At 65.7% G+C, this 26,878-nt stretch overlaps 1 protein-coding gene across 1 annotated transcript in view; it reads right to left on the reverse strand.

Annotated features, from left to right (window-relative positions):
* Nucleotides 1–312: 312 nt before the first annotated feature.
* The window catches only part of OBSCN (obscurin, cytoskeletal calmodulin and titin-interacting RhoGEF), a 143,032-nt gene continuing 116,466 nt past the window's right edge, over nucleotides 313–26,878 (reverse strand). Inside the window, exons 78-107 of the mRNA XM_087430249.1 lie at nucleotides 26,490–26,657; nucleotides 26,184–26,286; nucleotides 25,709–25,838; nucleotides 24,949–25,057; nucleotides 14,376–14,573; nucleotides 13,337–13,436; nucleotides 12,865–12,986; nucleotides 12,272–12,384; nucleotides 11,962–12,130; nucleotides 11,711–11,789; nucleotides 11,129–11,329; nucleotides 10,372–10,432; nucleotides 9,872–9,949; nucleotides 9,337–9,509; nucleotides 9,169–9,195; nucleotides 8,134–8,286; nucleotides 7,992–8,037; nucleotides 7,783–7,860; nucleotides 5,464–7,489; nucleotides 4,780–4,857; nucleotides 4,377–4,487; nucleotides 4,070–4,237; nucleotides 3,216–3,338; nucleotides 2,829–2,999; nucleotides 2,517–2,601; nucleotides 1,998–2,237; nucleotides 1,582–1,805; nucleotides 1,367–1,442; nucleotides 725–874; nucleotides 313–604 (exon numbers count right to left, since the gene is read on the reverse strand). Coding sequence (XP_087286375.1) covers nucleotides 427–604; nucleotides 725–874; nucleotides 1,367–1,442; nucleotides 1,582–1,805; nucleotides 1,998–2,237; nucleotides 2,517–2,601; nucleotides 2,829–2,999; nucleotides 3,216–3,338; nucleotides 4,070–4,237; nucleotides 4,377–4,487; nucleotides 4,780–4,857; nucleotides 5,464–7,489; nucleotides 7,783–7,860; nucleotides 7,992–8,037; nucleotides 8,134–8,286; nucleotides 9,169–9,195; nucleotides 9,337–9,509; nucleotides 9,872–9,949; nucleotides 10,372–10,432; nucleotides 11,129–11,329; nucleotides 11,711–11,789; nucleotides 11,962–12,130; nucleotides 12,272–12,384; nucleotides 12,865–12,986; nucleotides 13,337–13,436; nucleotides 14,376–14,573; nucleotides 24,949–25,057; nucleotides 25,709–25,838; nucleotides 26,184–26,286; nucleotides 26,490–26,657 — 5,738 coding nt within the window. The 3' untranslated portion in view covers nucleotides 313–426. The remainder of the gene's footprint in view (nucleotides 605–724; nucleotides 875–1,366; nucleotides 1,443–1,581; nucleotides 1,806–1,997; nucleotides 2,238–2,516; nucleotides 2,602–2,828; nucleotides 3,000–3,215; nucleotides 3,339–4,069; nucleotides 4,238–4,376; nucleotides 4,488–4,779; nucleotides 4,858–5,463; nucleotides 7,490–7,782; nucleotides 7,861–7,991; nucleotides 8,038–8,133; nucleotides 8,287–9,168; nucleotides 9,196–9,336; nucleotides 9,510–9,871; nucleotides 9,950–10,371; nucleotides 10,433–11,128; nucleotides 11,330–11,710; nucleotides 11,790–11,961; nucleotides 12,131–12,271; nucleotides 12,385–12,864; nucleotides 12,987–13,336; nucleotides 13,437–14,375; nucleotides 14,574–24,948; nucleotides 25,058–25,708; nucleotides 25,839–26,183; nucleotides 26,287–26,489; nucleotides 26,658–26,878) is intronic.

Genomic DNA, 26,878 nt, shown 5'->3' on the forward strand with positions numbered 1-26,878 from the left:
GCACCTTGGAGCACCCGGGAGCCCCAGCGCAGGTGCCTCAGAGGCCCGTGTGTGGGGTGAGGCTGGGCACCAACTGTCCTAGTTTGCCCGGGACTGAAGGGGCTTCTGTTTGAAAGCCAGGACCAACTGGTCACTGAAAGTGAGGCTCCCCTGACAGGCTCCGACTCCTGCAGCCCAGGAACCAGGACGCTTCAGGCCACCCGGTCCACAGGGAAGGGCAGTTCTGCTGCCTGGACGGCCCCTCAAACCCCAGGAATGCGGTAGGACCCTCACCTCCCCGCGCAAATAAAACAATGAAACAGATGACTCGTTCGGTTCTGCTTTTTATTGGCGTGTCTGGGCATATGCAGAGAATCCTGGAGAAGAGGCTGAGGCGCGGCAGAGCAGGGCGACCCCGACAACACCCCCGCTCGGCGGGGCCTGGCCTCAGCGCACCTGGGCCAGGCGGTGCTTCCTGTACAGCAGCGCCCGCCTCTTCTCGCGCTCGCGCACGCAAGCGCGCAGACGCGCCGTGGGGAAGGTCACGGACGCGGGCTGGGAGCGGGCCGGGCCCTCCTCCGTCAGCCACGGGCACTGCAGACAGCTGGACGCGCACGGCCGGCCCCTGGAGCACGGGAGCCGGCGTCAGCCACGCTCCGGAAGCTGGGGTCGGACCGGGCAGGACGGAGGGGTGGGAGAGACGGGCGGGGCGCGCGGGCAGGGGGCGGGGCGGGGCCAGCCTTACCAGGGGTGCGCGCACAGAGTGCTCCGTAGGAAGGCCACTGCGCCCCCGGACAGCCCCGCGTAGCAACGGCCCAGCCGGATGAGCCCCTTGCGCAGGCCCTTCTGCAGGTCGCGCGTCCCCTCGCTGCTCACCGGGTACTCGGCGCTCAGCCTGGGGGTGGAGGTCAGGGGACTCAAGTCACCCTCGATGGATGGGGGACGGGGGATTCTGGGGTCACCCTCGGTGAATGGGGGACACGGGGGATTCTAGGGCCACCCTGGATGAATGGGGGACACGGGGGATTCTGCGGTCACCCTCGATGGATGGGAGGACACAGGACTCTGGGGTCTCCTTTGATGGATGGGAGGACATGGGGCTCTGGGGTCTCCTTTGATAGATGGGGGGACATGAGGCTCTGGTGTCACCCTCGGATGGAGGACACGAGGGCTCTGGGGTCTCCTTCCATGGATGGGGGATGCAGGCCTCTGGGGTGACCCTTGATGGATGGGAGGACACAGGGCTCTGGGGTCTCCTTTGATGGATGGCGGATTCGGGGCTCTGGTGTCACCCTCGATGGATGGGAGGACACAGGGCTCTGGGGTCTCCTTCCATGGATCCTGGGACCGCCCTCCCACCCAGCCCCCCCAGCGCTGGAGGACTCACATGATGAAGGCCGTCACGCCTATGGCCCAGATGTCGGTCTGTGGGACCGCACCCTGGCCCTCCAGGAGCTCTGGAGCTGGGGGGCGGGGCACAAGAGGGGCGCCAGTGAGGGGCTGAGTGCCTGCAGTGGAGCGAGGCAGGAGGCAGGACTGGGGAGGGGCTTGTTCCTGGCCTGCCCCTCCCCAGGTCAGGCCCAGCGTCTGCGCCCAGCTCACCCATGGTCTCCAGGTAGTCCTTGAACCCCTCGGAGGGCAGGACCCTCTCCTGCGCGAGGCTCTGGGCATTGCCCAAGTCAACTACTTTGAGCAGGTTGTACTCAGTCACGATCATGTTCTCGGACCTGAGGTCCAGGTGCAGGATGCGCTGGGCGTGCAGGTACTGGGCGGCACTCAGCATCTGCCACAAGTAGTCCTTCACCTCCGACTCCGAGTAGGAGGTCCTGGGGGCAGAGGATGGTTCAGCCCAGGCCGAGGGGGAGCACCTGGGGAGGGGGCTTGGCTCTGTCCACTGCAGAGGGGGTTTGGGAGTGGCCCCGGGATTTTGCTGAGTCCCCCCTGTGGCCGGGCCGCTGGAGGCAGGGCCGAGATGCACCCTGAGCCCCACCTCTAGGCCGGGCGGGCCCCTTCCTCACCTCTCTGCCAGGCAGGGGAGCAGCTCCGGCCCAGAGCACAGCTCCAAGATGAGGACCAGGTGCCGGGGGCTGAGGTAGGCGGCCTGCAGCTGGGCCAGGTGTGGGTGGCGCAGGCCCTTGAGCGCCTCGTATTCCCGGAGCACGGCCGTTCTGTCCTCAGGGCGGTAGGGCACGATCTTGGCGGCCAGCAAAAGTCCGCTGGCCTTCTCCTGGCACTGCCGCACCACACTGAAGCGGCCCCTGGTGAGGAAGCACCGGCCAGGCTCGTGAGGTGGCCCTGCCGGCACACCCAGGTCCCCACCACCCTCCTGCAGCTCTCCCCTCCTTCCCGCTCTGGAACAGCTGGGAGGAAGCCCAGTGGGAGGTGACCAGACCCTTCCCAGAGGGGCGCCAGATGCTCTGGACCACACCTGGGGACCACACCTGGGCAGGGAAGCTGAGGCTGGGGTAGGAGCTCGAAGAGCCAGGGGTCAGGGAGGCTGTGGCACCGCCCACCCGCTGTCCCCCAAGGCCTCGCACCTTCGGATCTGTGTCTGGAAGGCGAAGGTCTGCGTGCTGGGCAGGGGCTGGGCTGGCCGAGCAGGGCTGCTCTCCTCCTCAGAGGCTGTGGGAGGGAAGTGGTGACTGGGGCCTGCAGCCCCAGCTCCCCCACCGTGTCTCCCATCGCCCTGACAAGGGCCCCTCTTTGAACCCCCCACACTTGACCTCATCCCTCGGCCATTTGGGGGGGCACAGCAGGCAGAACAAACCATCCTGAGGGGGTACATGTCAAGCGGCGTGTGGTCTCTCAGGGCCCCCTCCCGCCCTACCAGGCCCCGCGGAGCGGCTCACCCAGGTGGCTGGGCCCTCCCAGGAGGACCTGCTCCGAGGGGCTGCTGAAGGGGCCCATGCCCGCCTTGCTGACGCAGGCCGTCCGGAAGGTGTACAAGCCGCCCCGAGCAAGCTTGCCAGCGAGGTAGCAGCAGTCGAAGATGTCAGAGGCCAGTGTGCTCCAGCTGCCACCTGGGCACACGGAGCGGGCGGTGTGGGGCAGCCAGAGGCCCCCACCCCAGTTAGAGGTGGAGAGACACCGCCCCATGGAAGCCGCCGGGGGCACGGAGGGGCCAGGTCACTCCCTGATGGGTGTCCAGGACACTCAGCAGGCTGGCACTTCCCCTAAGCACCGCCCCCACGGGCCCCGGGGGCCCCCAGGAGGCTAGGGCAGGGGGGCGGCCCTACCTTCCAGGCTGCACTGCACAGTGTAGGTCACGGGGCCATGCGCCTCCACGGGCTTCCAGACCAGTAGCACCCCGTCCTCGTACACCTCCCCGATGTCCGGACGCGGGGAGCACGCAGGGAGCTCTGCAAGGCCCACGATCAGGGTCTGATGTAGGCTCCCAGGGACCATCCGAAGCAGCTCTGAGCCCCGCTGGCCGTGCCTCACCCACCCTGCTGCCAGGCCCCCCAGTCCCGTTCATTCAGGGGTCCCTTTCCATGCTGACAGGCAGGAGGGGCCCAGTGCCTCTCCTGGTGGGGGCCTCAGGAGGTGTCTGCTCTGCCGACCCCACCAGGCTCCCCTCCCACCACTGCATGCCCAGGAGCCCCGTGGAGTGGCCTTCGCTCACAGCCCCCCACCCGCCCCAGGTCAGAGGGGCCTGCCCTGGCTGCTCAGCTTTGCCAGGCTTCTGGGGTTGGCCGCCCGAGGGCCGGCCCCACCCTGGGGATCAGGAGTCTGAGAGCTAGGCCCACAGCCCCCGTCTTGGCTCCCCCAGAAACACACCCGGCACTATGTTTTGAGATCTCGGCTTGACGAGTAGAGATACAACCTCCTCCTGCATCTGCTGGAGGGACGGATGGGCCGGAGGTACCGTGGGAAGCGCAAGGGGAGGAGCCCGGCGGAGGGGTCAGAGAGGGCCTGGCCAGCGGGCTCGCCCTGCCTCCTGCTACCCCAGCCAGAGGGCCCGGTCTGCAGAGCTGGCTCAGGCCGCCCCCCACAGCCTCCACGGGCCTGGCAGAAACCTCCAGGTGGAGGCAACAGACGCGGGTGACCCCTCGCCCCGTTCCACTACGATGGCCCTGCTCGGCCCACCCACCTGCCTTCCGTAGCACGGCTGTGGTGGCCGCCATGCCCAGCCGGTTGCGCACGCTGCAGGTGTACAAGCCCAGGTCCTCTGCCGTCACCACCAGGATGGTCAGAAGCTGGAAGTTCTTGCGCGTAGAGGAGATGAGGAGGCGGCTGCTGCTCTCCAGGACGGCCCCGTCTGTAGCAGAGCAGGTCAGAGTGGGCCCAGGGGGCGGCCCTGACTACCCGTGGCCCCACGCCCTCCCCGGGCCTCAGTTTCCCTCTACATTGAGAGCGATGCCCTCCACAAGCGCCCCCGGCCCAGGACAGCTCCTCACCTTTACTCCAGGTGGCCTGTGCAGCTGGCTGGGCCGACACCTGGCAGGCAAGAGTCACAGACTGGCCCAGGACCACTGTTTCATCTGCCAGCTCCCTTAGGAATGATGGCGCTGGGGAAGGGAGGCAAGGTGAGCCTTCAGAGGTCACCCCCAGCCCGAGAGTGAAGCCTGGACCCCACGGTGGGGACACTGAAGATGAGCGCCCCTCCCACCCAGCTCATCTTCAACATCAGCGCCTCCTCCAGGAAGACCTCTGAGACTGCTAGCCCTCAAAAGCTGGGGTGCCGGAGGCCCCTGTCTGGGATAGAGCTCCCGTCGGTGTGAGTTTGCCCGCCCCTGCTGGTCTGGGCACCTAGGAAGGGGCTTCCCTCCCCGACGGCCAGGTCCCCTGGGCAGCAGCCACCTCGGTCCCTGCTCTTCAGGCCTGACAGCCGGAAAGAAGCTAGGCCTGCCTTCTTCCTGGGGGGGCTCTCCTCAGGACCTGCAGAGAGGACAGGGCCGTGGGAAGTCACACCGAGGGGCCGGCCCCTCTGGGCAGCCAGCTGCCTGGCACTGCGCCAGGAACATGAGAGCAAGACTGCAGCCACCTGCTACCCACTGCTCGGGTCCCAGGGGTTTTGTTGGGAACTGGAGCTAAGTCCACCATGAAGACCACCCTCCCTGCCCATCAGAGCAGCCCGTCAGGCGGGGACACCTGGGCAAGTAAGGCTGGCAGCTTGGGGACCACAGGTGTCTGGGGAGGCCTGGCCAAGGGCTCTGGGTCACGTGGGGTCAGGGAGGGTCTGGAGTCAGTGAGGACCCAGGGGTCGAGGTCAGGGAGGGCCAGCCCACTTCCCACTCCAAAGGGCGGGGCGTCACCAAGCCTCCCCGTGTTGGGTCCCAGGGCTGGTTGCAGAGGCCGAGAGGTGGCCTAGGGAACAAAGGCTGGGGTGTGCCCGGCCAGAGGAGGGCAGTGGGGGCTCCAGGGGGGCTCCCTGCGTCAGGCGGGCTCCTGAGCATGGGAGAGGCGAGGCGCTGCAAGGCGCAGAGCAGGGACACCTGGACGTGCCCAGACCTGGGGCAGGGGCGGGGTGGTAGGGGGAGTCACCTTCGGGCCTGCCCCTCAGGAGGCGGGAGATGTGGGCCACGGAGGCCCTCACCCTCCGGCGCAACCCCAGCTCTGTGGGCTCCTCCAGCTCCACGCGCCTCCCGGGCAAGTGGAGGAGACCACCTGAGGGAGGCGACCCCTTGCGCCTCCTGCTGCTGGCAGCCTCCCAGAGCAGGGCCTCCGTGTCCTCCAGCCCCTCTGTGATCTCTAGGCTGGCTGGCGGGCCCAGCGTGCCAGGCCAGGGCCACGTGGCCTCTGGGAGCTCCGCCAGCTCCTCCCCGGCCTCCGACGCGGGGGAGGGTGGCGGCTGTGGCCTGGGGACCTTCCTGAAGATCATGAACTCGAACGGGAGGTACTTGATGTCGTAGAGGTCCGACAGGTTGAGGTAGGCGGGCTCCACCTCCGAGATGTCCAGGGACACAGTGTCGGCCGCCTCCAAGTCACCCGACAAGTCCCGGATCTGCACGAGTGACACCTGGGAGCCCCCGCCGACGCCCTCCCACAAGGTCAGCTCCGGGGAGGCCCTCGGGGGAGCCCTGCCGCCCTCGGGCGGGGGCGCCGCGCTGGCCTCCCCCTCATCCTGCTCTTCCGAGGACTGAGAGGTGGCCCAGGCCATCCTGGCCCACAGGGGGCCCTGCCCCAGCATGCCCCCCGCGTCCCCACCAAAGGCAAAGGTGCCATAGCCGGCCACCCCCGCGTAGCCCCCGTGCTGCCCCAGGGAGAACTTCCGGGTGGTCGCCTGCTCCTGAGGCCGCTGTGTGCTAAGCTCAGAGTCAGAGAGGTCTTCTGCCTCCTGGGCCAGGTCCTCGGCGTCCGGGGTGAGTCCGGGCTCCAAGCCCACTGCAGAGGCTGGCCCTGGGGAGCTGGGGGGGCCCAGCCTCCCGGGGAGAGGAGTGTTCTCCAGCCCCTTCTTAGAGCCTGGCTGGGGGCTTGCTCGGGCTGGGGAAGGGGGGGCCTGAGGCTCCCCTGAAAGGAAGGGGCTTGGGGGTGTGGACAGGGCCTCCAGGCCCGGCCCCGGAGGCAAGGAGCCAGGAGTTTGTGGTGCAACAGCCGTGGGGGGCCTGCAGCCCTCCCGGGGGGCAGGACCCCACTGGGGGTGAAAGAAAGGGTCCTGCTGCCCCCCACAGCTGTCCTGGGACCACCCTTCTTGCTGAGTGGGGGCTACATCGCCACTGGTGGAGGGAAACAGTCTCGGCCCCTGCAGGGACCCCTCTGGACGCTCCCTCTCCCTGCCACAGGCACCCCTTTGGGGCGAGCCCTGCCCTGGGGCCTCCAGGAGGCCCGAGTGGGTGGTGGTGGTGGCAGGGGTGGGGGTGGGACACTGTTCCTCTGGGCAGGACTCGGTAGACAGGCTGGCGGCGTGGGGCCGGTCGAGGTCCAGGGAGCGGCTGCGGCTAGGGGCCCCTCGGGTGCTGGCACCGGGCAACCGCAGGGCCGTCTCGAAGGAGGGCGCTTTGGCCAGCATGGCGGCCTGCTCCTCCTGGGCAGCCGCCTCCTCTAGCGCGCGGTGCTCCAGCAGCGGCTCACGCAGGCCAGGCAGGGCGCTGGCGAAGTAGCCGCCCTTGAGCAGGTGCCGCCGCCGGGCCGGGTGCCGCCTGCCACCTGCGGCCGGGCCCCCGCGCTCCGGGCCCTCGCCCGCCTGCTGGTAGAACAGGCTGCGGATGACGCTCTGCCGAGGCACGCAGCCCGGGGCGGCCGGCGGCTCTGTGCCCTGGGCTGAGGCGGGCAGGGGCGCAGCCTCGGCGGGCGGGCAGGCCTCGGCCTCCTCGGGTAGGCTGGCCGACGGCCGCAGGAAGCCCCGGGGGTGCAGCAGCGGGGAGTGGGTCACTGGGGAGGGCGGTAGCGACTTGGCCCGGGCGAAGGGCGCCAGCTCGTTGTCCGAGGAGGAGGAAGAGCTGCTGGAGGAGGCGCTGGCCTGACTGCACAGGTGCCGGGCCACCCCGAGGGACGGGCTGTCCGGTGGGCCCTGGAGCAGCTCGGGGATGGAGCGCATCACCAGGATGGACTTGTAGCTCATCAGGGAGCGCTGGGGGTGCGGGAACCGCCATCAGCCGGGTGCCACTGCCCTCCCGGCTCCTGGGGGCCCAGCCGGGAGACTCAGGAGACGGGTCGGGGTGGTGGATAAAAGCCCGGTCCTCCTCAGGGCTCCGTCTGTCTGTCCTCACCCTGCCTGGGACGTTGCACGGGGCACGCACCCCGTCCCCCTCGGCTCAGCAAGAGCAGACCCCGCACAGAGGACGCCCAGCCCGGCTTCCCACTCTCCCAGGCCCGCGGGACACACAGCATCCCCCTCCTCCCCTCCCGCGCAGCACGGCTCACCTGCCAGCGGCTGCGGGCCAGGAGGAACTTCAGCTGCTTGGTGTTGATGAAGTGGGCCTCCTCAGCGGGCAGGGACTTCTGGGGCGCCCAGGAGAAAAGCCACGTCAGGGGGAGACCCGGATGCGCCCCATGGCCCAGGCAGGTCCCCTGCCCCTCTTGGCCTGTTTCCCTCCCTGAGCACCAGGCCTGCCCGTGCTCAGCCGACTCACCAGGAACCAGGAGTGGGCGAGGCACCTGGAGGCACTGGGGCGAGCCCTGCGGGAGAGGAAGGCCGGGGTCAGGCCAGGGGTCAGCTGGCCCCCGGGACAGGCGATGAGGACCCTGGGCAGGGGAAGGGCTGTGTGCACTCACTCTGGGGCCCTCTGCAGGGCAGCCTTGATAAAGTCTTGGGCATCCTTGCTGAGGTGGGCAGCCATTGGGCTGCTCCAGGACACCCGCCCCTCCAGCACGTTCAGGAGGGTGGCTCGGTCACTCTCACCAGCGAACGGGGACGAGCAGGTCAGGCTGAAAGCAGAGACGTGGCTTGCCTTCAGACATGGCCCTGGGTTTCTGGGTCCGTGGGGGGCAGGTCACCAGGACAGGCAGTGCTGGGTCTCACTGGAATGGTGGTCTGACTACGGATGGGCTTAGCACCACTCCGATCCAGCCCTGCGAATCCTAGCAAGTGTCTCAGATTTGCCCAGAGATCCAGGCTCAGCTTGGAGCTGGGATCCAGGCTCAGGCTGGGGTCAGGATCTGGGCTTGGCCTGGGATAGAGATCAAGGGTCAGCCTAGTGTGGCCACCCACCTTAGCCTGAAGTGGGATCCAGGCTCAGCCTGGGACAAGGATCAAGGGTCAGCTTAGGGTGGCCACCTGCCTTAGCCTGAAGTGGGATCCAGGTTCAGCCTAGGACAGGGATCAAGGATCAGCCTAGGTTGGCCACCTGCCTTAGCCTGAAGTGCGATCCAGGTTCAGCCTAGGACAGGGATCAAGGATCAGCCTAGGTTGGCCACCTGCCTTAGCCTGAAGTGGGATCCAGGCTCAGCCTGGGACAGGGATCAAGGGTCAGCATGAAGTAGGTACCCAGCCTTAGCCTGAGGTGGGATCCAGGCTCAGTCTACACCACAGTCCTCGGGATGAACCACCCAGACCCTTTAAGGAAACAGCTCAGCGCTCTACCTCGAGCCCAGCAGAGCTCTCTGGGACAGGGCGTGTGTGAACAGCGCTCTGCAGAAACCTCTTATCAGAGTTGGCCCACAGCCTGTTCCCAAAATAGCTTCCCCTTGGGTCTTGGGTCTCTGATCTGGGGAGTGGCCAACAGTGCGCATAGCCTCCTGTGGGCCTGCTAAGGAGGGGTCCGGGGTTGGCTTCGGAGGAGGCGGCTGACAGGGGCAGGGTCTGCTCACCTGAGGTAGGAGATGACCCCCATGGCCCTGTGGGAACAAAACCACAGCCGTGAGTCACCCCAGGCCTGGCCCGCATGCGATGGGCGAGCAGTGTGGGCCGGGAACTGAGGGCGGAGGGGAGGTGGGAGACGGTGTGGGGGCCGCGTCCCTGGGGACCCAGACACGCACCAGATGTCGGAGGCCTCGCTCACGGGGGTCTGCTCGATGATCTCGGGGGACACAAACTCAGGGCAGCCATACTTGCTGTACTGCGGCTCTGCCGGGGTGATTTTTTGGGCAAAGCCAAAGTCACAGATTTTAATGTCTTCCCGGGCAGGATGCACCATCAGGATGTTGGGGGGCTGTCGGGCAGAACCGGGGAGTAGATGAGGCCGAGCCCTAAGGAGGTGACTCCCAGGGCTGCTGGTGGGGGTACCCTCCCCCTCAAGGGTCTGTGAGGGGCTGTCCCACAGTGATGGTAAGGCCAGTGCATAGCTGTGGGCAGCCCCGGGGCAAGTTTCAGTGCCATTTGGAGGTGGCCTCTGCTCCAACAAAAGGACACCCCACCTGACGGGGCTGCTGGAATAGTAGTGAGCTCCCCGTCCCCAGAGGTGAGCAAGTCCTAACAGGGAGGCTGGAAGTGGTGGGCCTGTGCCCTCCCAGCCAGCAGGCCCTAGGCCCCCACCTGCCCCTCCCCAGGCTCTGGAGGCAGGGGGGCAAGTACCTTTATGTCGAGGTGGAGGATGCCCTGGCTGTGCAGGTACTGCAGCCCCTCCACCAGCTGCTGGATGTAGACCTTGACCTGCAGCAGAGGCTGGCGCTCAGGCGGAAGGGCCAGCCTTGACCTCCCCTCCACTTCCCTCCTGGCCCTGCTCCCACTACAATGCCTCCCCTTCCCTCCAGATCGAGTCTGGGACCATCCCAAGGGGCAGGTTAGTGCGAAGCCTCCCGACTCCCTGACCCCTGTGTGCCCTAAGGCCAGGGCTTTCCTCTGGGCCCCCAGGTGGGCTGCGTCTGGGTGTGTGGAGCAGCCTGAGCAGAGCAGGAAGTGCGCCATGGCCAGTGGTCTGGGAGGGGCAGCAGGGACAGGAGCTGCCACACCTGGGGGGCCCTGGGGAGCCCCAGAGCTCTCTGAGCTGGGGAGTGCTTGGGGGGTACGGTCTGCAGGGACACACGGTCTGGGCAGGTGGAGCGGGAGGTTGGCGGCTCCAGCGGCAAGGTCACCTCGGCCTCGGTCACCACGCTCTTCTTGAACAGGCGGTCCAGCAGCTCCTCGGCCGAGCACCTAGGGCTCCAGTCAAGGAAAGCACTGGGGTCTGGAACCAGCCTGGCCCCACACGCCCGGTGAGTCTTATCTTGGGGTGGGGGTGGGGAGCCATGCTGGGGATGCTGGTGCTCCGGGTTGGGGAGGGTGGGAGAGACAGGGACGCGGAGCAGAGGGGCTGAGGCCAGGGGGCAGCCGCAGAGCAGGAGTGGAGGCATTCTCTCCCCTCTGCCCATGCCCACCTCCCACACCCTCCCAGGCCTGGGGTGCTAACTGGGGAGGTGGAGGTGTGGCAAGCACACCTGACACCCAGAGACCCTCAGCTAGGCAATGACCCAGAGGGGACAGGGCAGGGGGTGTGCCCCTCCCTGGAGCTTGGGTGGGCAGCCCGAGGAGCCCCAGCACTTGAGAAGTCCAACCTCCCTGCTGGAGAGGCCGGGGAGAGCGCAGTACGGGCTCGCTGAGGCATGTCTTGAACCCTCTGCCCAAATCCTTGGCCCAAGGGACGGCGAACTATGAGGACGAGGACGGCGCCGGGTCTGGGGTAGTCAGGCAGCATCATAACCAGGACGCAGGAGGCACGGCTGGCTGCCCCACAACGCGCCAGGCCCGAGGACACCAGAACTGCAGGCCCCACGCGGCCCTCTGGACCCCTGCGCGCCCGGGCGCGCGCCCTCCTCGCACCCTCCTCGCACCCTCGTGCCCAGGGCGGGATACAGCTCCAGGATGAGGATCAGGGTCTTGCGGGTCTCAAACTGGTCCAGCAGCGCGGTGACCAGCGGGTGGCTCAGCGTGGCCAGAACGTCCCGCTCGCGGAAGGCCTGGGCGCGCGTCCTGCCCCGCAGGGGGATGAACTTGGCGGCGCAGGACATCTGGTTGCCCTTGTGCTGCACCCTCTTCACAAAGCCGAACACGCCCCTGGGAGGAGGGGAGCCCACGCTGGACGGCGCCGGGGGTGGGGCTCCGAGGGGCGGGGCTCCTGGGCGTAGGAAGGTACTCCGGAGAAAGGGGGCTGCTGGGGGCGGGGGCTCTGGAGGGACCCGTGCTCCGGCATACCGGTACCCGGGTACCGGGTCGGGGCGGCGGGGTTGCTGGCAGGCGGGGGCTGGGGGGCAGGAGCTGGGGTCAGGGCCTCCCGGGTCGGGGTTCCTGGGAGTCGGGTTCCCAGGGGCGGGGGATCCGTGGGGTGGGGGCGACTGGAGTCTGCCAGGTGGGAAACTCCAGGGTGGGGACTCCAGGAGGCGGGGGTTCCGGGGGGGAAGGGCTGGGGGGCTCCTAGGGCGGGGTTGGGGGCCATACCTTCCTATCTCCTCCTTGACCTCGTAGAAGGAGTGCAGTCTCCTCCGGGAGCTTTGCTTCTCGGAGTCCAGGTCGTCCCCTGTGGTCAGGGAGGGGGAAGCCTGCGGTGTGGCCAGGTGTCACCGCCCCGTCCCTCTGTCCCCAACTCTAGTGTCCGCGGGGGCAGCTCCTTGTGCCTGAGCCCCTGAGAGCCCCGGGATCCCCACACCCGCGTGGAGCCGAGACGGGCCTGGGAGGGGTCTCCAACTCACCCCCCAGGACCAGCAGCTCCGCCTTGCACAGAACCTGGCCCCCGGGGTTGCGGGCCAGGCAGGTGTAGACGCCGGCGTCGTGCTGGGCCACGTCCCTCAGCACGAGGGAGTACGTGGTCCCTTCCTGCTGCTGGCTGAGCCGGGTGTCATCCACCAGCTGGGCGCTGTCCTGGAGGCGCAGGGCGGGGCGGCTATCAGCCCATCCTGGGGACCCGGGGACCGCAGCCCACCCTGCCCTTCAGGGAGTCCGTGTTCCGTGGAGATTTCACACACTCTCTCCTCCTGGCCCCCACCCCGCGCCTGTCCTTACCTTGTACCAGGTCACTGTGGGCTGCGGGCTGCCCTCGATGACCGCTTGGAACTGCGCGGTGCCGCCCCTCTGTGCCTGCAAGTCCTCGATGGTGACCTGCATGGACGGGGGCCCTGGGGATGGGCGGGGGAGTCGGTGGGGAGGGGCCTGGGCTGCGCGCCCACGGCCCCGCCCACCCGAGCCGGCCTGCGGTCACCGACACCGCAGCGCCCTGGGTGGGCAGCCAGACCCTGAGATATGCCCCAGGGTGACAGAGCCCACCTGCCTCTCAAGTGAAGGCGACCTCCTCCTGACTCAACCCAGGCCCCTGACGGTCAGGAAGCGCTTCCTTCCCTCTAACCACTGCGTCAGCTCTCAGAGGGCAGGGCACACAGAGCATGCTAACTTGGGAGGGGAAAGGGCCGCGGACATCCAGTTCATGGCTGCCCCCCTCCCCTCCAAGTGGTGCCCGCGGAGGGGACACAGAGACAGAGAGCAGTGGGTCCCCAGCCCCAGCAGGGCTGGGACACGCAGGTTGGCCTCAAATGCCCCACCCTGCATACGCCCCCCCAGCCTGGGGGGCACACGCGTAACCCGCTGCGTCCCCTGCCTACTTGTGGCACCCATGTCCCTGGTCTGGTACACGTAAGTCCGGTGCGTGGTCTCCGTGAACACGTGGCTGTGGACGTCCCAGAGCTGCGCTGCGCCAGCCCCCGGCCAGGCCGCACCCTCCATCCTGGGGTGGTGGAGCCGGGTGAGCTGTTGGCCCGCCCCTCCACTCCTGATAAGATGGGGGTCCCTGCCCTGCGGCCACGGGGGGCTGCAGCAGACTCTTCTGGAGGGATGTACAGAGTGGGACCCCAGCTCTGGGGGAGGAGGGGCTCCTCCCACGCCCGTCACCCCGAGGGCGGTCTCTCCTCCCTGCCCTGCCCTTGGGCTCGGGGTGGGGCTGACAAGGAGCGTCCTGGGGGGCCCAGAGCCCACCCCTTACTCCTCCTGTCCCCGTGGGCAGGACCAGTGGGCCCTGCCCTGCCCCTAGGATGTCCCCTCGTGGACTGTCCCCACCCAGTGCGCCAGGGAGGTTACCGGATGGGCACAATGCGTCCCTGGGCCGCGGCATGGGCCCCCGAGTCCTGCTCCAGGCCCGCGTCGGGGAGGGGCTGTGGCACCTTCAGCCGGGGCTCAGCTGGTGAGAGGCGAGAGACTTAACTGACACGCAAAACGGAGTGGGGTCGGGGGCCATGCCCCACAATGTGCCCGTGTGTCGCCCTCGAGGGTCCAGAGGCTGGCCGCACAGGCAGAGCAGGGGCGCAGGGTTGGGGCCCCCAAAGCCAGGGCTCTGGCCGCGCATGCGCACCTTGGCCCCCTCGGCCTCCTTGCAGAGCCCAGAAGCCGGGGCACCTTCCTGTCCTGGCGCCCAGCCCGGGACCACTGGCCCTGAGGCTTCCCCCGCCAGGCCGTGCCCACGGCCCGGCCATCCCTACATGGGGCGCAGGAGCCTCGCAGCATCTCTGGGGTCTCATCTGTCTGGAGCAAAGCTCGATACCCCTCCCTCCTCTTCCTCCTCCCCTCCTCTTCCTGTTCCTTCTCCTCCCCCTCCTCTTCCTTCTCCCCTCCTCTTCCTCCTCCCCCTTCCTCCTCTTCCTTCCCCCTTCCTCCTCCCCTTCCTCTTCCTCCTCCCCTCATCCTTTTCCTCCTTCTCCTCATCGTCCTCCTCTGTCTCCTCTTCCTCCCCCCCTCCTTCCTTTCTCCCTCTCCTTTCCCTCCTCCCCCTCCTCCTTCTTCTCCCCCTCCTCCTCTTCACCTCCCCAGGAACACAGGGTGTCTGCCGAGGGCTGACCACGGGAGGCCTCTGGCTCCCAGGACAGACATGCTGAGGCTAAGAACCTCCCAGAACCCACCTCCCTGCCTAGTTCCACAGATGGGGAGACTGAGAATGACCAAGGGGTGGGCCTTGTCCAGGGTCTCCAGTGCATGGAGCCATTGGGATGTTGGGGTCCCCAGGGCTCTGCCAGTTTACCCCCATGGGAAGGACAGCCGGGGTAACCAAGACGGGTCAGCACGGGGGGGTGGGGGGATGTGGGAGCAGGCGGCACTTTGCAGTCAGCCTCCCACTGGGCCTCACCGGATGCGTCTGCAGCCTCCATGCCTGGGGGCTGGGGACCAGCATCCTGGAGTTCCGGTGGCCCCCCAGGGCCAGAGCCTGGGCCAGCATGGTCCCCTGCAGAAGGTCCCAAAGCCTCGGGGCACACCAGTGTCTTCTGGACAGACATGATCTCCTGCTCTGCTCGTTCCAGGGTGGCTGGGGGTGGGACAGCAGCGTCTGTAGGGGAGGTGAGTCAGAGTGTAGGGGTGACCTGGGCCTGGGGAGGGTGTCGAGGAACTCTACCCTGTCCTCAGAGACTGCCCAGGTGAGCTGACCCCGGGCTGCCCCTCCCACCCGCTCTGCTCTGGAGGTGCCAGAGGTGGAGGTCCTGAGAGAGAGAGGGACCCAGGCACCGTCCCGGGGGGGAGGCAGCGAGGTCAGGGCCTGGCCACCCCCAGGCTGGTGCCCAGATGCCTTTGGGAGAACATTGGCTCCACGAGGGGCAGCTGGGCCTGGACACCCGGTGCCCCACGCCCCACCCCATTCTGCCCTCAGTCTCAGCTCATTCCATCCCTTCATCCCGGGGCTGGCCTCCCCCAGGGCCCACTCCGGACGTGCTGGGCTGCCCAGCCCCACACTCTAGGGACGCCTGGGACAGCCTGATGCTGAATCAGGGGCTAGGGGATCTGAGGGGGGTGGACCCCCTTCCTGCCCTCCCAGGGCAACCCCTGTCCCCTCCCAGCAGCTTTCTCCCCTCCACCTGCAGCCTGGCCCAGCCCACGTCACCACACCCTCCCTGGCCCCTGCTCCGCCTCCCACGCCGCCCCTCTGGGAAGCATCAGACCCTCTGTGTCTCAGCCTCCTCAGCACCCCAGTGCAGCACCCTCCTCCTCCTCCTGGCTGCCAGTCCCCGTGTGGCTGTGCCACGGCCTCACACATGCCCAGGAATGCCCTCCACTCCCAGCAGGTCCCCTGCCTGAGCCTCCCTCTTCTGTATCCTCAGACCCCAGGCTGCAGAAGCAACCAGACGGGCTGTGGTCTGTCTGCCCTCTCCGGCACCGGGGCTCACGCCCTCTCCAACATTAGGGCAACCATCCTCTCCTTACCCCCTCCAAGGAGGTCAGCGGGACCCCCGAAGCTTCACATCCCCCCACATCTGTCCTGACAATGGCACTGGCTGCACAGAGGGCAGGATGGTCTGCTCAGCTCCCAGCAGGCTGAGAGAAACCACCATGGACTGTCCTGGTCCCACTGTGTGTACCCGCAACCAGCCCCACAGCCCACGTGCCAGCAAGCTGGACCAGCAAGCTGTCACGCCTCCAGCCAGGGACCCCAGGACGGACCATGACCCGCGGGCCACTGCTGGGTGCCACCCAGGGCTGCCGATGGAGGGGACCTAGGCTGCCCACCGGTGGGTCCCCAGGGCCAGGCCTGAGGGCCCCTCCCGCCCAAATCACTGGAGCCACAGGGTGGAGAAGCCAGAAGGAGTAGGACAAAGACAGTGCAGGCAACCGGTTTATTGTTATCGGGATCCACAACGGGCTGCTTCCCAGGCACAGACCCTGGCCCGCCCAGGAGGGTCTGCAGAGCTGGGCCCCACGCAGGCCTCCCGGAAGCCAAGAACAACGTTCATGGGTGACATGTGGCCTGGGGAAAGCCCCCCTGGCTGGGCCAGGGGCAGGGCTGTGCCGGCCTGGCCACTGGGACTGGGGCGGGAGGTGGGGCAGACGGGGCCTACGTGGCAGCCGCTGCCTCGCAAACGGAGCAGGACTGATGCCCAAGTCCGGCTCTGCATCCAGAGCCCTGAGGCCCGGGCTGCCGTCTAAGGGTTGCTCCGGCCAGCGCTCTCGGAGCGGTGTGGGTACTTGCGAGATGACAGATGTGTGAGTATCCTCCACTGAAAACAAGTCCTGTGAGGTAGGAAGCGCCAGGGGCGGGAAGGGAGGGCAGCTCAAGCCCCGAGCTGCTGGAGAGCGAGGGGTCACGAGCACACATGTCCGAGGGGCGCCGCTTCCCGTGCAACCATGCAGCTGCATCAGGGTGTCCTGGCCCTGTGGGTCCTCTCAACCCTGGGCCACAGAGCCCCCGACAGTCTTGGCCTCAGCCCTGGGAGGGGCCAGAGGCCTCACCCCCATCCCGGCGGATATGCAGGGTGACCGTCTCGCCCACAGTCCCAAAGCTGACCGTCTGGGTGGAAACCTCTGTTCTGAAGCTGCTCTGACCACTGTCCAAAGAGCGCTGGACCTGAGTGCAGAAGGACGGCTTCCAGGACGCGGCATCCCCAGCCCGGGCCTCCCGCACGCAGAAGGAGACACCCACGGGGCCAAGCTCCTGCGGCCCCGAAGAACGCACCTCCCGGGGCCTGAGCCTGCGGCTGAACAAGCCGGGTGGGCCTTGGGGGCCCGCTGGGCGCCCCACATTGAGCAGGACTGGCCGCCCCACGGTGGGCTCGCTGATGTCTCTCTGGAGCACCGAGACCTCGCAGGGCGGGTCGTCAGAAGCACTGGGCGAGAGGCCACCGCAGCCGAAGGTCTCCCCTTCCTGGGGCTCATAATCCTCCAGGTCAGCCAGCGTCAGCGCGTGGCCGTCGTGTGTGAGGATCTTGGGGTCACGGCCCTGAAGGCCCTCAGTGTCCTGGGGCTCCTCCACCAGGCTAGCACCACCCCCCTCCTCCTGCTCCAGGGGGGCCTCCTCTTCATCGGCCTGGGGAAGGGACAGTTCAGGGGTCTCCAGCCCGGCATCCGCGTGGAAGACCAAGGGCTCCCCAACGCTGACCACGGTTCTGCCATGGGCCGGGGGCTCCTGAGCCAGCAGCTTGTTGTTGGAGTTGTTTGTATTGGGGTCCCCTCCAGGGGTCCTGCCAGGCGGTGTGAAGAGAAGCCCTGCAGAGCTGCCGGGCCCCTCTCTGGCAGGGGACGTGCCCCTTTGGCCTGTCTTCTTCACCCGGACTTCGATGGTCTCTTCGACCTCCACCCACTTGGGCTGGGGCCCAGCGCCCCTGGGTGAGGCCGGCGTGGGGGCCTCAGGCCCTGTCACGAACAGCGTGGGTACAGTGGGCCTCCACCCTGGCTCCGCCTCGGGCCTGTGGGGTTGCCCGGCCCCCCGTGAGGACAGCAGCTCAGGGGCCAACAGGCCTGGCCTGGGCGGGCTGGCAGGGCGGCGGGAAGGCGAGCAGGAAGGAGACTTGCTGGGGGACTGGCGTCGGCCACGGGGGCTCTTCACCACAGTGGTGATGGTCTCCTCTCTGCGGGGAGAGGGCCGAGAGGAGGTGGGCACAGAGACGCGCTGCCTCGCCCAGTGCCCGCACCATCAGCACATGCGGGGGCCGTGCAAGAGATGGGGTTAGTGTACAAGCAAGTGGTGAGACTGCAAAGAGAAGTGCTGCGCGTGTGCTTGAGCCCGAACTCCAGACCCCGCAGCCAGAGAACCCGAGAACAAAGCACAAAGCCTCATCTGGCCAACCTCGGGCTCTGGTGTACAGACCTCAACACAAGAGTTGAGGCAGCGGAGGAGACCCACACCGCATCACACAGCACCTCCATACCCCAGACCAAGACTGTTTTGCAGTGTCCCCAGGTGGCAGTCTCCCCTCCCTGCTGACAGCCATCTCCTTCTGGAGACGCCAGCCCTTCTCACGGAGCGAACAGGTAGGGCGTGGGGACATGGCCGCTGGCCCTCCTGCCCATCCCACCAGTGCTTTGTGCTTTGTATCAAGGGTGGGGGTACCCCAGCGAGCTCTTGGAGGGCAGGGGTTCAGTGACCCTCCGTCAGGGACAGGAGGCACAGATGGTGCCACAGGTGCAGGACCAGGACGGCTGTCAGAGCCGTCACGGTGTCTGGGGGTGTGAGGCCTGGCAAGGACACCTGCTCCAGGCGTGGCTTGTGTGACCTCAGGCAAGCCCTTCCCATTCCTGGGCCCATCTCCCGGGGGAAGGGGGAGGAAGGGGAAGAGAAGGCAGAACTCAAGGCTAGTGGCATGGGGGTGAGCACTGGGCACTGGCCAGGGACGTTGCAGCAACCCTGGGGGATGGGTGGACCCCTTTTATGGGTGTGGATAACAAGGCTATAAAAGGCTCAAAACTTGCCCAGGCCCAAGAGTCAGAAGCCCCCCAGTCAGCCCAGGCCCCCTCCACCACCCAGGGCCTCTGACCTTGCTGGTGCTGAGGGTGAAATGAGTAACAGAAGGGAGCAGGAACGCCTGATCACACACAACTCCCCTGGGCCCTGGGGCTTGCGTTTCCTCTCGGGCTCAGGCAGAGGGCCCTGGCGTGTGTTTGGTGACCACTCTGCTGTCGCCAGCTCCCTGCCGTGACTAAGGCGTTCTCTCTCTCTCTCGTTCAGCTTTGCTTTTGTCTAACTCGGGGCTCCATCCAGGAGCAGCTACTCCCAGGAATGGGCCCAGGGATGGGTGGCCACACCTTGGGGCACGCAACAATTATAGATCCTACCTCCTCCGGCTCTCCCTGGTAAAGGGGAAATGCTGTACCCCATTTAACTGATGGGGAAGCTGGGGCTTGGAGACATGGCCTACTCAACGCCACAGGCCTACCTTCCTGCCTCACACCCAGGTTCGGGGGCAGTAGGCTTGTCCCTGGGTTGGAGCCTGCCCATCAGGGTCCTCGTGCTGCCCACTCTGCTGAGGTGAGACAGTGAGTTGAGTGGAACTTGGCAGCTGGATCACTCCGCTAAATGCCGCCCCATTGGGCTCACTGTTCCCCATGAGGGCATCCCCCCCTGCTGGGCTCACTACTCCCCATGAGGGCATGTGGGCATCCCCCCTCGCTGGGCTCACTACTCCCCATGAGGGCATGTGGGCATCCCCCCTCGCTGGGCTCACTGCTCCCCATGAGGGCATGTGGGCATCCCCCCTCGCTGGGCTCACTGCTCCCCATGAGGGCATGTGGGCATCCCCCCTCACTGGGCTCACTGCTCCCCATGAGGGCATGTGGGCATCCCCCCTCGCTGGGCTCACTGCTCCCCATGAGGGCATGTGGGCATCCCCCCTCTGCTGGGCTCACTGCTCCCCACGAGGGCATGTGGGCATCGCCCTCTGCTGGGCTCACTGCTCCCCACGAGGGCATGTGGGCATCGCCCCCCGCTGGGCTCACTGCTCCCCACGAGGGCACGTGGGCATCGCCCCCCGCTGGGCTCACTGCTCCCCACGAGGGCACGTGGGCATCGCCCCCCGCTGGGCTCACTGCTCCCCACGAGGGCACGTGGGCATCGCCCCCCGCTGGGCTCACTGCTCCCCACGAGGGCACGTGGGCATCCCCCCCCGCTGGGCTCACTGCTCCCCACGAGGGCACGTGGGCATCCCCCCCCGCTGGGCTCACTGCTCCCCACGAGGGCACGTGGGCATCCCCCCACGCTGGGCTCACTGCTCCCCACGAGGGCACGTGGGCATCCCCCCACGCTGGGCTCACTGCTCCCCACGAGGGCACGTGGGCATCCCCCCACGCTGGGCTCACTGCTCCCCACGAGGGCACGTGGGCATCCCCCCACGCTGGGCTCACTGCTCCCCACGAGGGCACGTGGGCATCCCCCCACGCTGGGCTCACTGCTCCCCACGAGGGCATGTGGGCATCCCCCCCCGCTGGGGTCACTGCTCCCCACGAGGGCATGTGGGCATCCCCCCTGCTGGGGTCACTGCTCCCCACGAGGGCATGTGGACATCCCCCCTGCTGGGGTCACTGCTCCCCATGACTGCATGTGGACATCCTGCTCTGAGGCCACTGGTACAGCACAGGGGGCTGCAAGGTGGCAGGGGTCTCTCTCCAAGCCCTGTTTCCTTCTAGGATCCCCTGGCTTCCCAGTGTTGTTGCGGGGGATGCTGTGCTGGGCAGTTGTCTCTCCATTCACCAAGCTAAGCGGTACACTCTTCCTTGTGGGGTGAGGGGTTTCCACCTCCCTAAGCCTGCAATAGGCAGGACTTGAGGATGCCTCAGGAGTCATCTAGTCCAGCCTCCTGTAGGCTGAGTCCTTTCTGCAGCCTCCCTAACGGGGCTGCCTGGCCCCATCTCTGCTCCTCCATTTTGTCATCATAAGATGTAGATACAACAACGGTCCCCTCACAGGTGAAGCTGATTTGTGTAAAACCCTGGCGTAGCTGCACGCCTCCAGGGATGGGGTGCCTACTGCTGCTCCAGGCAGCCCCATCTACCATGGAGTGGTGACCTGCTTTGGGAAAGGAGGGAGGACGTGAAGGACGAGTTAACCCAAGGATCCCTCAAATGTCTGAAGATGGCATTCTCCAGCCACATGGCCAGCTGCAGGCCCCTTTAGGATGTCTTGGACCCATGGGGAACTAAGAAGTTCCCCACCCTGGAGCTTCCCAGTTGTCTGGCCTTAGGAAACCATAGTCTTTCTTGCCTCCTGGCTTTTGCAAGCTTTTCTCCCACCTCCATCTGCACACGCCTCCTACTGGAAGCCCTCTCGGATTGTCCAGGTCAAAGCCACTTCCACCGCCTGTTGTTCACCCAGCTCCAGATGCCCTGTGTCACTGAAGTGTCAACAACACATGTGGCTCTTCCCCAGCCCTGAAGGCACTGAAGGAGGAAGAAAGGGACAGCGGCCGTGGCACCAGGGAAACGGGTTCTCAGCTGGCTTCCAAACAGGAGCCACCCGAGCAAGCCTCCTCTCTTCCCTGAACCTCAGTTTCCCCATCTTCCTAATGTGAGGGTTGGGCTCGGAGAACTCCAAGGCCCTAGAGCTGTACTGTCCACTATGGTTACACTATTTAAATTAAATTCCAATTCATGAAAATTAAATAAGTTTTAAAATTCAGTTCTTCAGTCACACTAGACACATTTTAAATGCTCAACACCCACAGGCAGCTAGTGGCTGCTGTAGTGGGCAGTGAAAATACAGAGTATTTCCATCATCGTGGGACGTTCTGTTGGACAACAGGGTCCTGCACCCAAGGGTACTGAGGGCAGAATTCTGCCTCTAGCCCACTGCAGGAAGCAGCTCCACAGCCCCAACTCCTGTCCTAACTGGTGTGACTCTGGGTCCAAGCCCTGGGTGAGCCACTGTGAGGTACACAGAATCAGTCTACCCTGCGGAGGCAATGGGGCCTTGGAGAGGGTCCTGAGACCCTGGAAGAGAGCTGTGAAGCGTAGAGGTGGCTCAAGTCCCTGGGGAGTATCTCAAGGTTCTGGCAATCTGCGCGGTGAGCAAAGGCCGCGTGGGCAGGAGTCAGGCAAGCAGGAGGCTGGGCCACAGGGGCAGGGTCCAGGCAGGTTAGTGGACATGCAGGGGCACTGCAGTCAGAAGGAAGGTTAGGAACACGCCTGCACTTACATGATGACGGTTTTCTTGGGGACTTTAGTCTCCTGCTCAGTGACTACAAAGAAAACAGTCGGAATAGCGAGGATTATTGGTCAGCCAGCACACAGGGACTGAGCTATCTGAGTGGCATGGCAGCGTAGTAACCTGCTCCGCTCAGGAGCACTGATCCAAAACCTGCCTCACTGTGTGCCCCTGGGAGGACTGTCACAGCTTAGACCCCCCATTCCCTCACCTTTGAAATGGAGGTGACAATGTCTGCCCTGAATGGCTGGGGGATGGGAGGTACGACAGCAACGCGTCCCACACCAGGGAGGGCCGCCATCCCTCTTCAGGGTCCTGCAGAAGCTTCAGGGAGAGTGAGGGCCCTGCCAGGCTGCCCACACAGAGGCCCCAGCTTCTCCTTCAGCCCACGTGCCCAGAGAGCCCTGTGAATTTTGTCAGGCCTGAAGTCCCACTTCTCACAGACAGAAACTGAGGCCTAGAGAGGAGGAGGAATGGCCTGTGGCTGCATGGTGAGCCAGCAGCCACACTGGACTAGGACGGCTGACGCCTGACTTAGAAGAAAGTCCGAAAGACTAAAAAGCACCTCTCCAGGGAGAGCGACTCTGGAGCCTCAGAGGTAGCACATCTGAGCTGCGTGGCAGGAGGCCATGGAAGTCCCACTGGGAGCAACCTGAGGGTGCCCGGGCAGGGTCCTGAGCTCCGAGTGAGCAGAGAAACCTAGGTCTTCCTAGGAGCACCCCACAAACTCAATTCTCTCTTTTGACTTTCCTAGCTTTCCTCCTCCCTGGAGCCAGTAGGATACAGCCTGTGGTTCCCATTTTGTAGATGGGGGACCGAAGTCCCAGAGACAGGACAGGACTCATCTGGGACCAGGCAGCACCTACTCCAACCATCTCGAGGCCTCTTCTCCTGCAGCCTCTGGCCAGGGTCAGGCTTGGCACAGAGATGCCCCCTCCCAGCTTTGCCCACCTGGACAGTAGGCATTCCACTGGCTACCTGTACCCTCACATTTCAACAGCCCCTCTTGCCATCCCACAGGGAAACTGAGGGGGAGGCTCAGAAAAGTCAAATGGCGTGGCCTGGGGCACACAGCCTCCTGCCTCCTGCTCTGGAGGATTTTCTCCTTCGCTGCAGTGCCACATACAGAAAGGCTTTCCCTTAGAGGACCGACAGTACAGGCCTACCTCGTTTTATTGTGCTTTGCTTTACTGTGCTTTGCAGATACTGCATTTTTTACAAGACCCTCCACTAGCAAAAAGATTATGACTTGCTGAAGGTTCCAATTAGGTGCCTTTAGATGTCTCTGATAGCTGCACATGAATTAAATGTACTAACTGTGTCTGTGTGGCATGTGGGAGCCACATTTACTGTGTGCACGTGTGCATGCATTTACATGTGTGCATGCATGTGTGTTTGTGTAAGCTGCCTTCTGAAGAGGGGAGCCCACTGGGAGAGATGAGATCAAGCCAAAATACCCTGTGTGTTTAGACTAAGCTGGGCCCAGAGGAGCCAGCCTGTTCACGGCCTGCAGGCCAGACCCTGTGCGCAGAGGGTTGGGGGAACCCAGGACTCCTTCCTGCGTCCTCTTGATTGGGGCCCCCTTCTGCTGCTTTTGAGGGTGGAGACCAGGGCACCTCTGGGCTGCTACACTCCTGGTGCCTTTGTTCCTGACCTGACCTAACCTGCCGCCTGACGGGCACTGGGCCCTGGTGAGTGGGGCAACCATGGGAGGGTGCAGCCATGCGAAGCGGGGCTCCCGGCCCAGCGCGGTTTCACAAGCGAGGGGGCAGTGCCCCCCCCACAGGGCCAGCCAGGGCCCGTTCTGGCTGCGGAGCCACCAGGTTAGAGATGAAGCGGCAGGACAGGGTTAGGAAGCAGGAGGTGGCAGGCTCCAACTCCAGGGTCTACAAGGACCAGCCTTCTAGCCGCGTGAGGCACCAACGCTGTTTCTGCCCCCGTGGCCGGAGGACATTGACGGGAACAGACCCGTTGTGATAACGAGTGAACGGCTCTGCAGCACGTGCTTGTTACCAGCTGAGAGGGAGCACACAGTCCCCGCTCAGCACCTCCTTGACGTGAGACGCCACAGGGCAGGAAGTGGAGGTGCAAGGGACACCACAGGGCCTCCAGTGGGCACAGGCTCCAGCAGTGCCGGCTGCTCTCAGGGGGCGAGGAAGAGGACCCCTGCCCACGAGGGAGGGAGGGGCCTCAGTGAGGGCCCTGGAGGGCGCCAAAGGCCCCGAGGCAGGGCTCCAGGTGCCAGGTGGCCCGACTCTGTGAGGGTCCCGATGGACAGTGGCCCCCAGACATTGAGCCCTCGGAGGGACTGGATCTAGTGGCCCAAGGTATCACAGAAGCCAACTTTCAGGACTTCGGAAGACACATTCCAACCCATCCTACTGTGAGAACTGTTGGCCCAGCCTCTGCTTGCATGCGCCCAGGGCCTGGAGGCTCACCACCGCCCAGGCAGCCCCTTCCAGGTGAGGCAGCTCAGACAGGGGGAAGCTCTCCCTGGGGCCGCAGCCCACCCTGTAAGCCCTGTAAGGCTGCTCTCTCGGGCTGAGCAGGCCCAGGACAGATGCCAGGTGCCCTCCTCCCCATCACGGCCATCCCGGAGCTGGGCCCAGCTGGGACACCGGAGCCCAGACGTGAGTGAAGGCATGAGGCATTCTGCCCCCCCCCCCACTTCCTGCCCAGGAGTACACCTCTCCCTAGTGAGGCCCATTGTGCAGCCCAGTCACCATCCAGGACCCCAGGGGGGACCCAGGCCAGGCCAGGCCAGGGAGGCTGAGCCATGGCGTTCTGTCCTCTCCACGGCCAGCCCCACCCCGTATGGAAGGACCGGGCCCCTGAGACCCGTTTCCTTTCCTGGGAGCCAAGCTAGGACCAATGGCCTCACTCTGCACTTGGCAGGGGCCCCCTCTTCCGTGGAGCCATTCCTCCCACTGTCCCTGCCACTCCTCGCACAAGACCTTCCTGACCACTGCCCAGTGGGCTGCGCTGGGCCTGGCTTCTATACACACTTGTTATTCCTCCAGGGATGGTAAGCAGAGCTTAGGGGTCCCCCACACCCACGACTGCGCCTCCAGTCTTTCCCGGGCTCTGGTTCACGGCCCACCCTTGGCCAGCCCACAGTTGTGGGCTGGGAACCAGCACTTGCCCTGCAGCCTCTGCAGCCCCCTCCTCTCCCAGCCAGCGGCCCTCGCTGCCCCTCCTCCAGGAAGCGTGCCCTCAATGGAAGAGCTAATGGTTTCCCCCACCTGGCCCTGCCCAGGCGTATGGAGGGTCCGGCCCTGCCTCAGACTGGCAGCACAGCACTTACCTTCCACAGCGGCCAGCTGCTCCCTGCGGCGCTGTTCCCGGGCCCGCAGCGCCGGGCTCTGCATGGACAGCTCTGCCCCGCCCCGGGTGGAGCCCAGCCGGTTCACCAACTGCAGGACGGATGGCAGGGGCCTGCTTAGAGGGGCCTGGGATGTCTCTTCGGGGCTGTGCAGGATGCAGGGCCCGCCCTGGCTGTTTGCAGAGCCCCAATGCCTGGCCACAGGGGAAAGGGTCCCAGCCCAGCCACCGTGTCTCCACGGACACCCAGCGCTGCCCCAGAGCTTCCTGCAATGGTGGGAACATGCTCTACCTGCACTGTCCAGTGTGGTGGCCCTGTGGGCCCTGAGCACGTGAAGTCGAACCTAATCTTCAGCTAGAGCTAACTTTCACCAACTCAAATTTAAATCACCACATGTGGACACCAGTGGCCAAACTGGACAGCTCAGGTCCAGAACTGACTTGGGTCCATTTGCTTCTCTGGGAGCTGCCATGGGGCAGGCGCCACATGGCCGCCCTCGGCCGCAGGCAGTAGCGTCAGGGAGGCAGGCAGCTGGGCAGAGCCACAGCTGGCATGCACCTTCCCAGACTACCTGTGGGCACTCCACCCAGGGCCTCAGTCCCTGTCCCCTCGTCATGGATGGTGGGTGACAGCGGGTCTGGTGTCCTCGGTCTCATCATATGTCATGGATGGTGGTGACAATCGTGGGGTCCACAAGACAGGACGCCCCGGCGCCCCCTCCCCCTGCACCCACCGGCCTCACCTCACACTCGTAGTGGCCCAGGTCCTCCTTGCCAGCCCCCCGGATCTCCAGCACCAGCAGGCCACTGCGGGCATCACTCAGGGTCTGGAACTTGCCCCCGGGGCTCAGGAGGGCTCCATCCTTGTACCACCTGCAGTGACCCCAGGGTGGTGAGGCAGGGCCTCCCCAGGCCCCCTGTGCTTGGGACCCTCTCCTCTCCCGCCCGCAGATCCAAGTGTCGTAACAGAACCCACACTCTCCACACCACCCACCCAATGTCCATCCGGGCCAGCGTGCCACTCGCTGCAGCCAGGACCGTGGTCAGAACGGGCCTCAGCCCTGCAACACCCACTTCTCACCGGAAAGGCTGAGGTTCTGTGTCCAGCCCACCCCTGACCCGGAGAACATGCTGCCCCCTTCATTTTACAGGAAGGAGGGACAATCCTGGTGAAGGCTCCCCTTCCCTAGTCCACCCACCCCAAGCCATGCAGCCCACCTGATCTGAGGGTGCGGGGCACCTTCAATGGTGCAGGTGACCTGGGCGTCCTCTCCCTCCACAAAGGGCACCGCCCGGACCTTGTTCACAAACCGAGGGGGAACTGCCGGGTGGGAGGCGGCGGGGAAGGGAGAGAGAGAGAAAAAGAGACAGAGACAGAGAGATAGAGAGACAGAGAGAGACACCACGATGGAGCAGGACCCCACACACACCAGTGAGCCCCCCAGACCACAGCACCCCCGCCAGCCCCACCTGCAGGCCTGTGCTCCCAGGGGGCCTCCTCGCTGGGGCGGCTCGGGCACTCACCTTGCACCAGAATCTTGCCGAGGGTGCTGGCGTTGCCGGCGGCACTGGTTGCGAAGCACATGTACTGGCCGGAGTCCACAGCGGTGAGATTGTCCAGGATGAGGGCACATGAGCCATCGGGGTCTTCGATGAGGATGTGGTGGGGGTCCACCTCCACCGGCTTCCCATCTGGAAAGGAGGAGGGGTGCTGTCACGGAGGGGACCCCATCAGGGACAAGAGGCTGGGCCTGCCTGAGGGTCACAGTCACAGGGGGTGGTGACAGGGGCTGCCCCTGGAGCACAAGGGCTGGGTGTGGGCTCCCCACTGGGGTCCAGCTGGCCTAGCTGACCTGGAGCCCTGGATGGAGGGCGGCACTGACCCACTCCGTCTGCTGCCCAGACCCCTGTGC

This window comes from Ceratotherium simum, chromosome 4 (assembly GCF_057802395.1).
Source record: "Ceratotherium simum simum isolate JZ-2026a chromosome 4, ASM5780239v1, whole genome shotgun sequence".
NCBI lineage: Eukaryota > Metazoa > Chordata > Mammalia > Perissodactyla > Rhinocerotidae > Ceratotherium > Ceratotherium simum.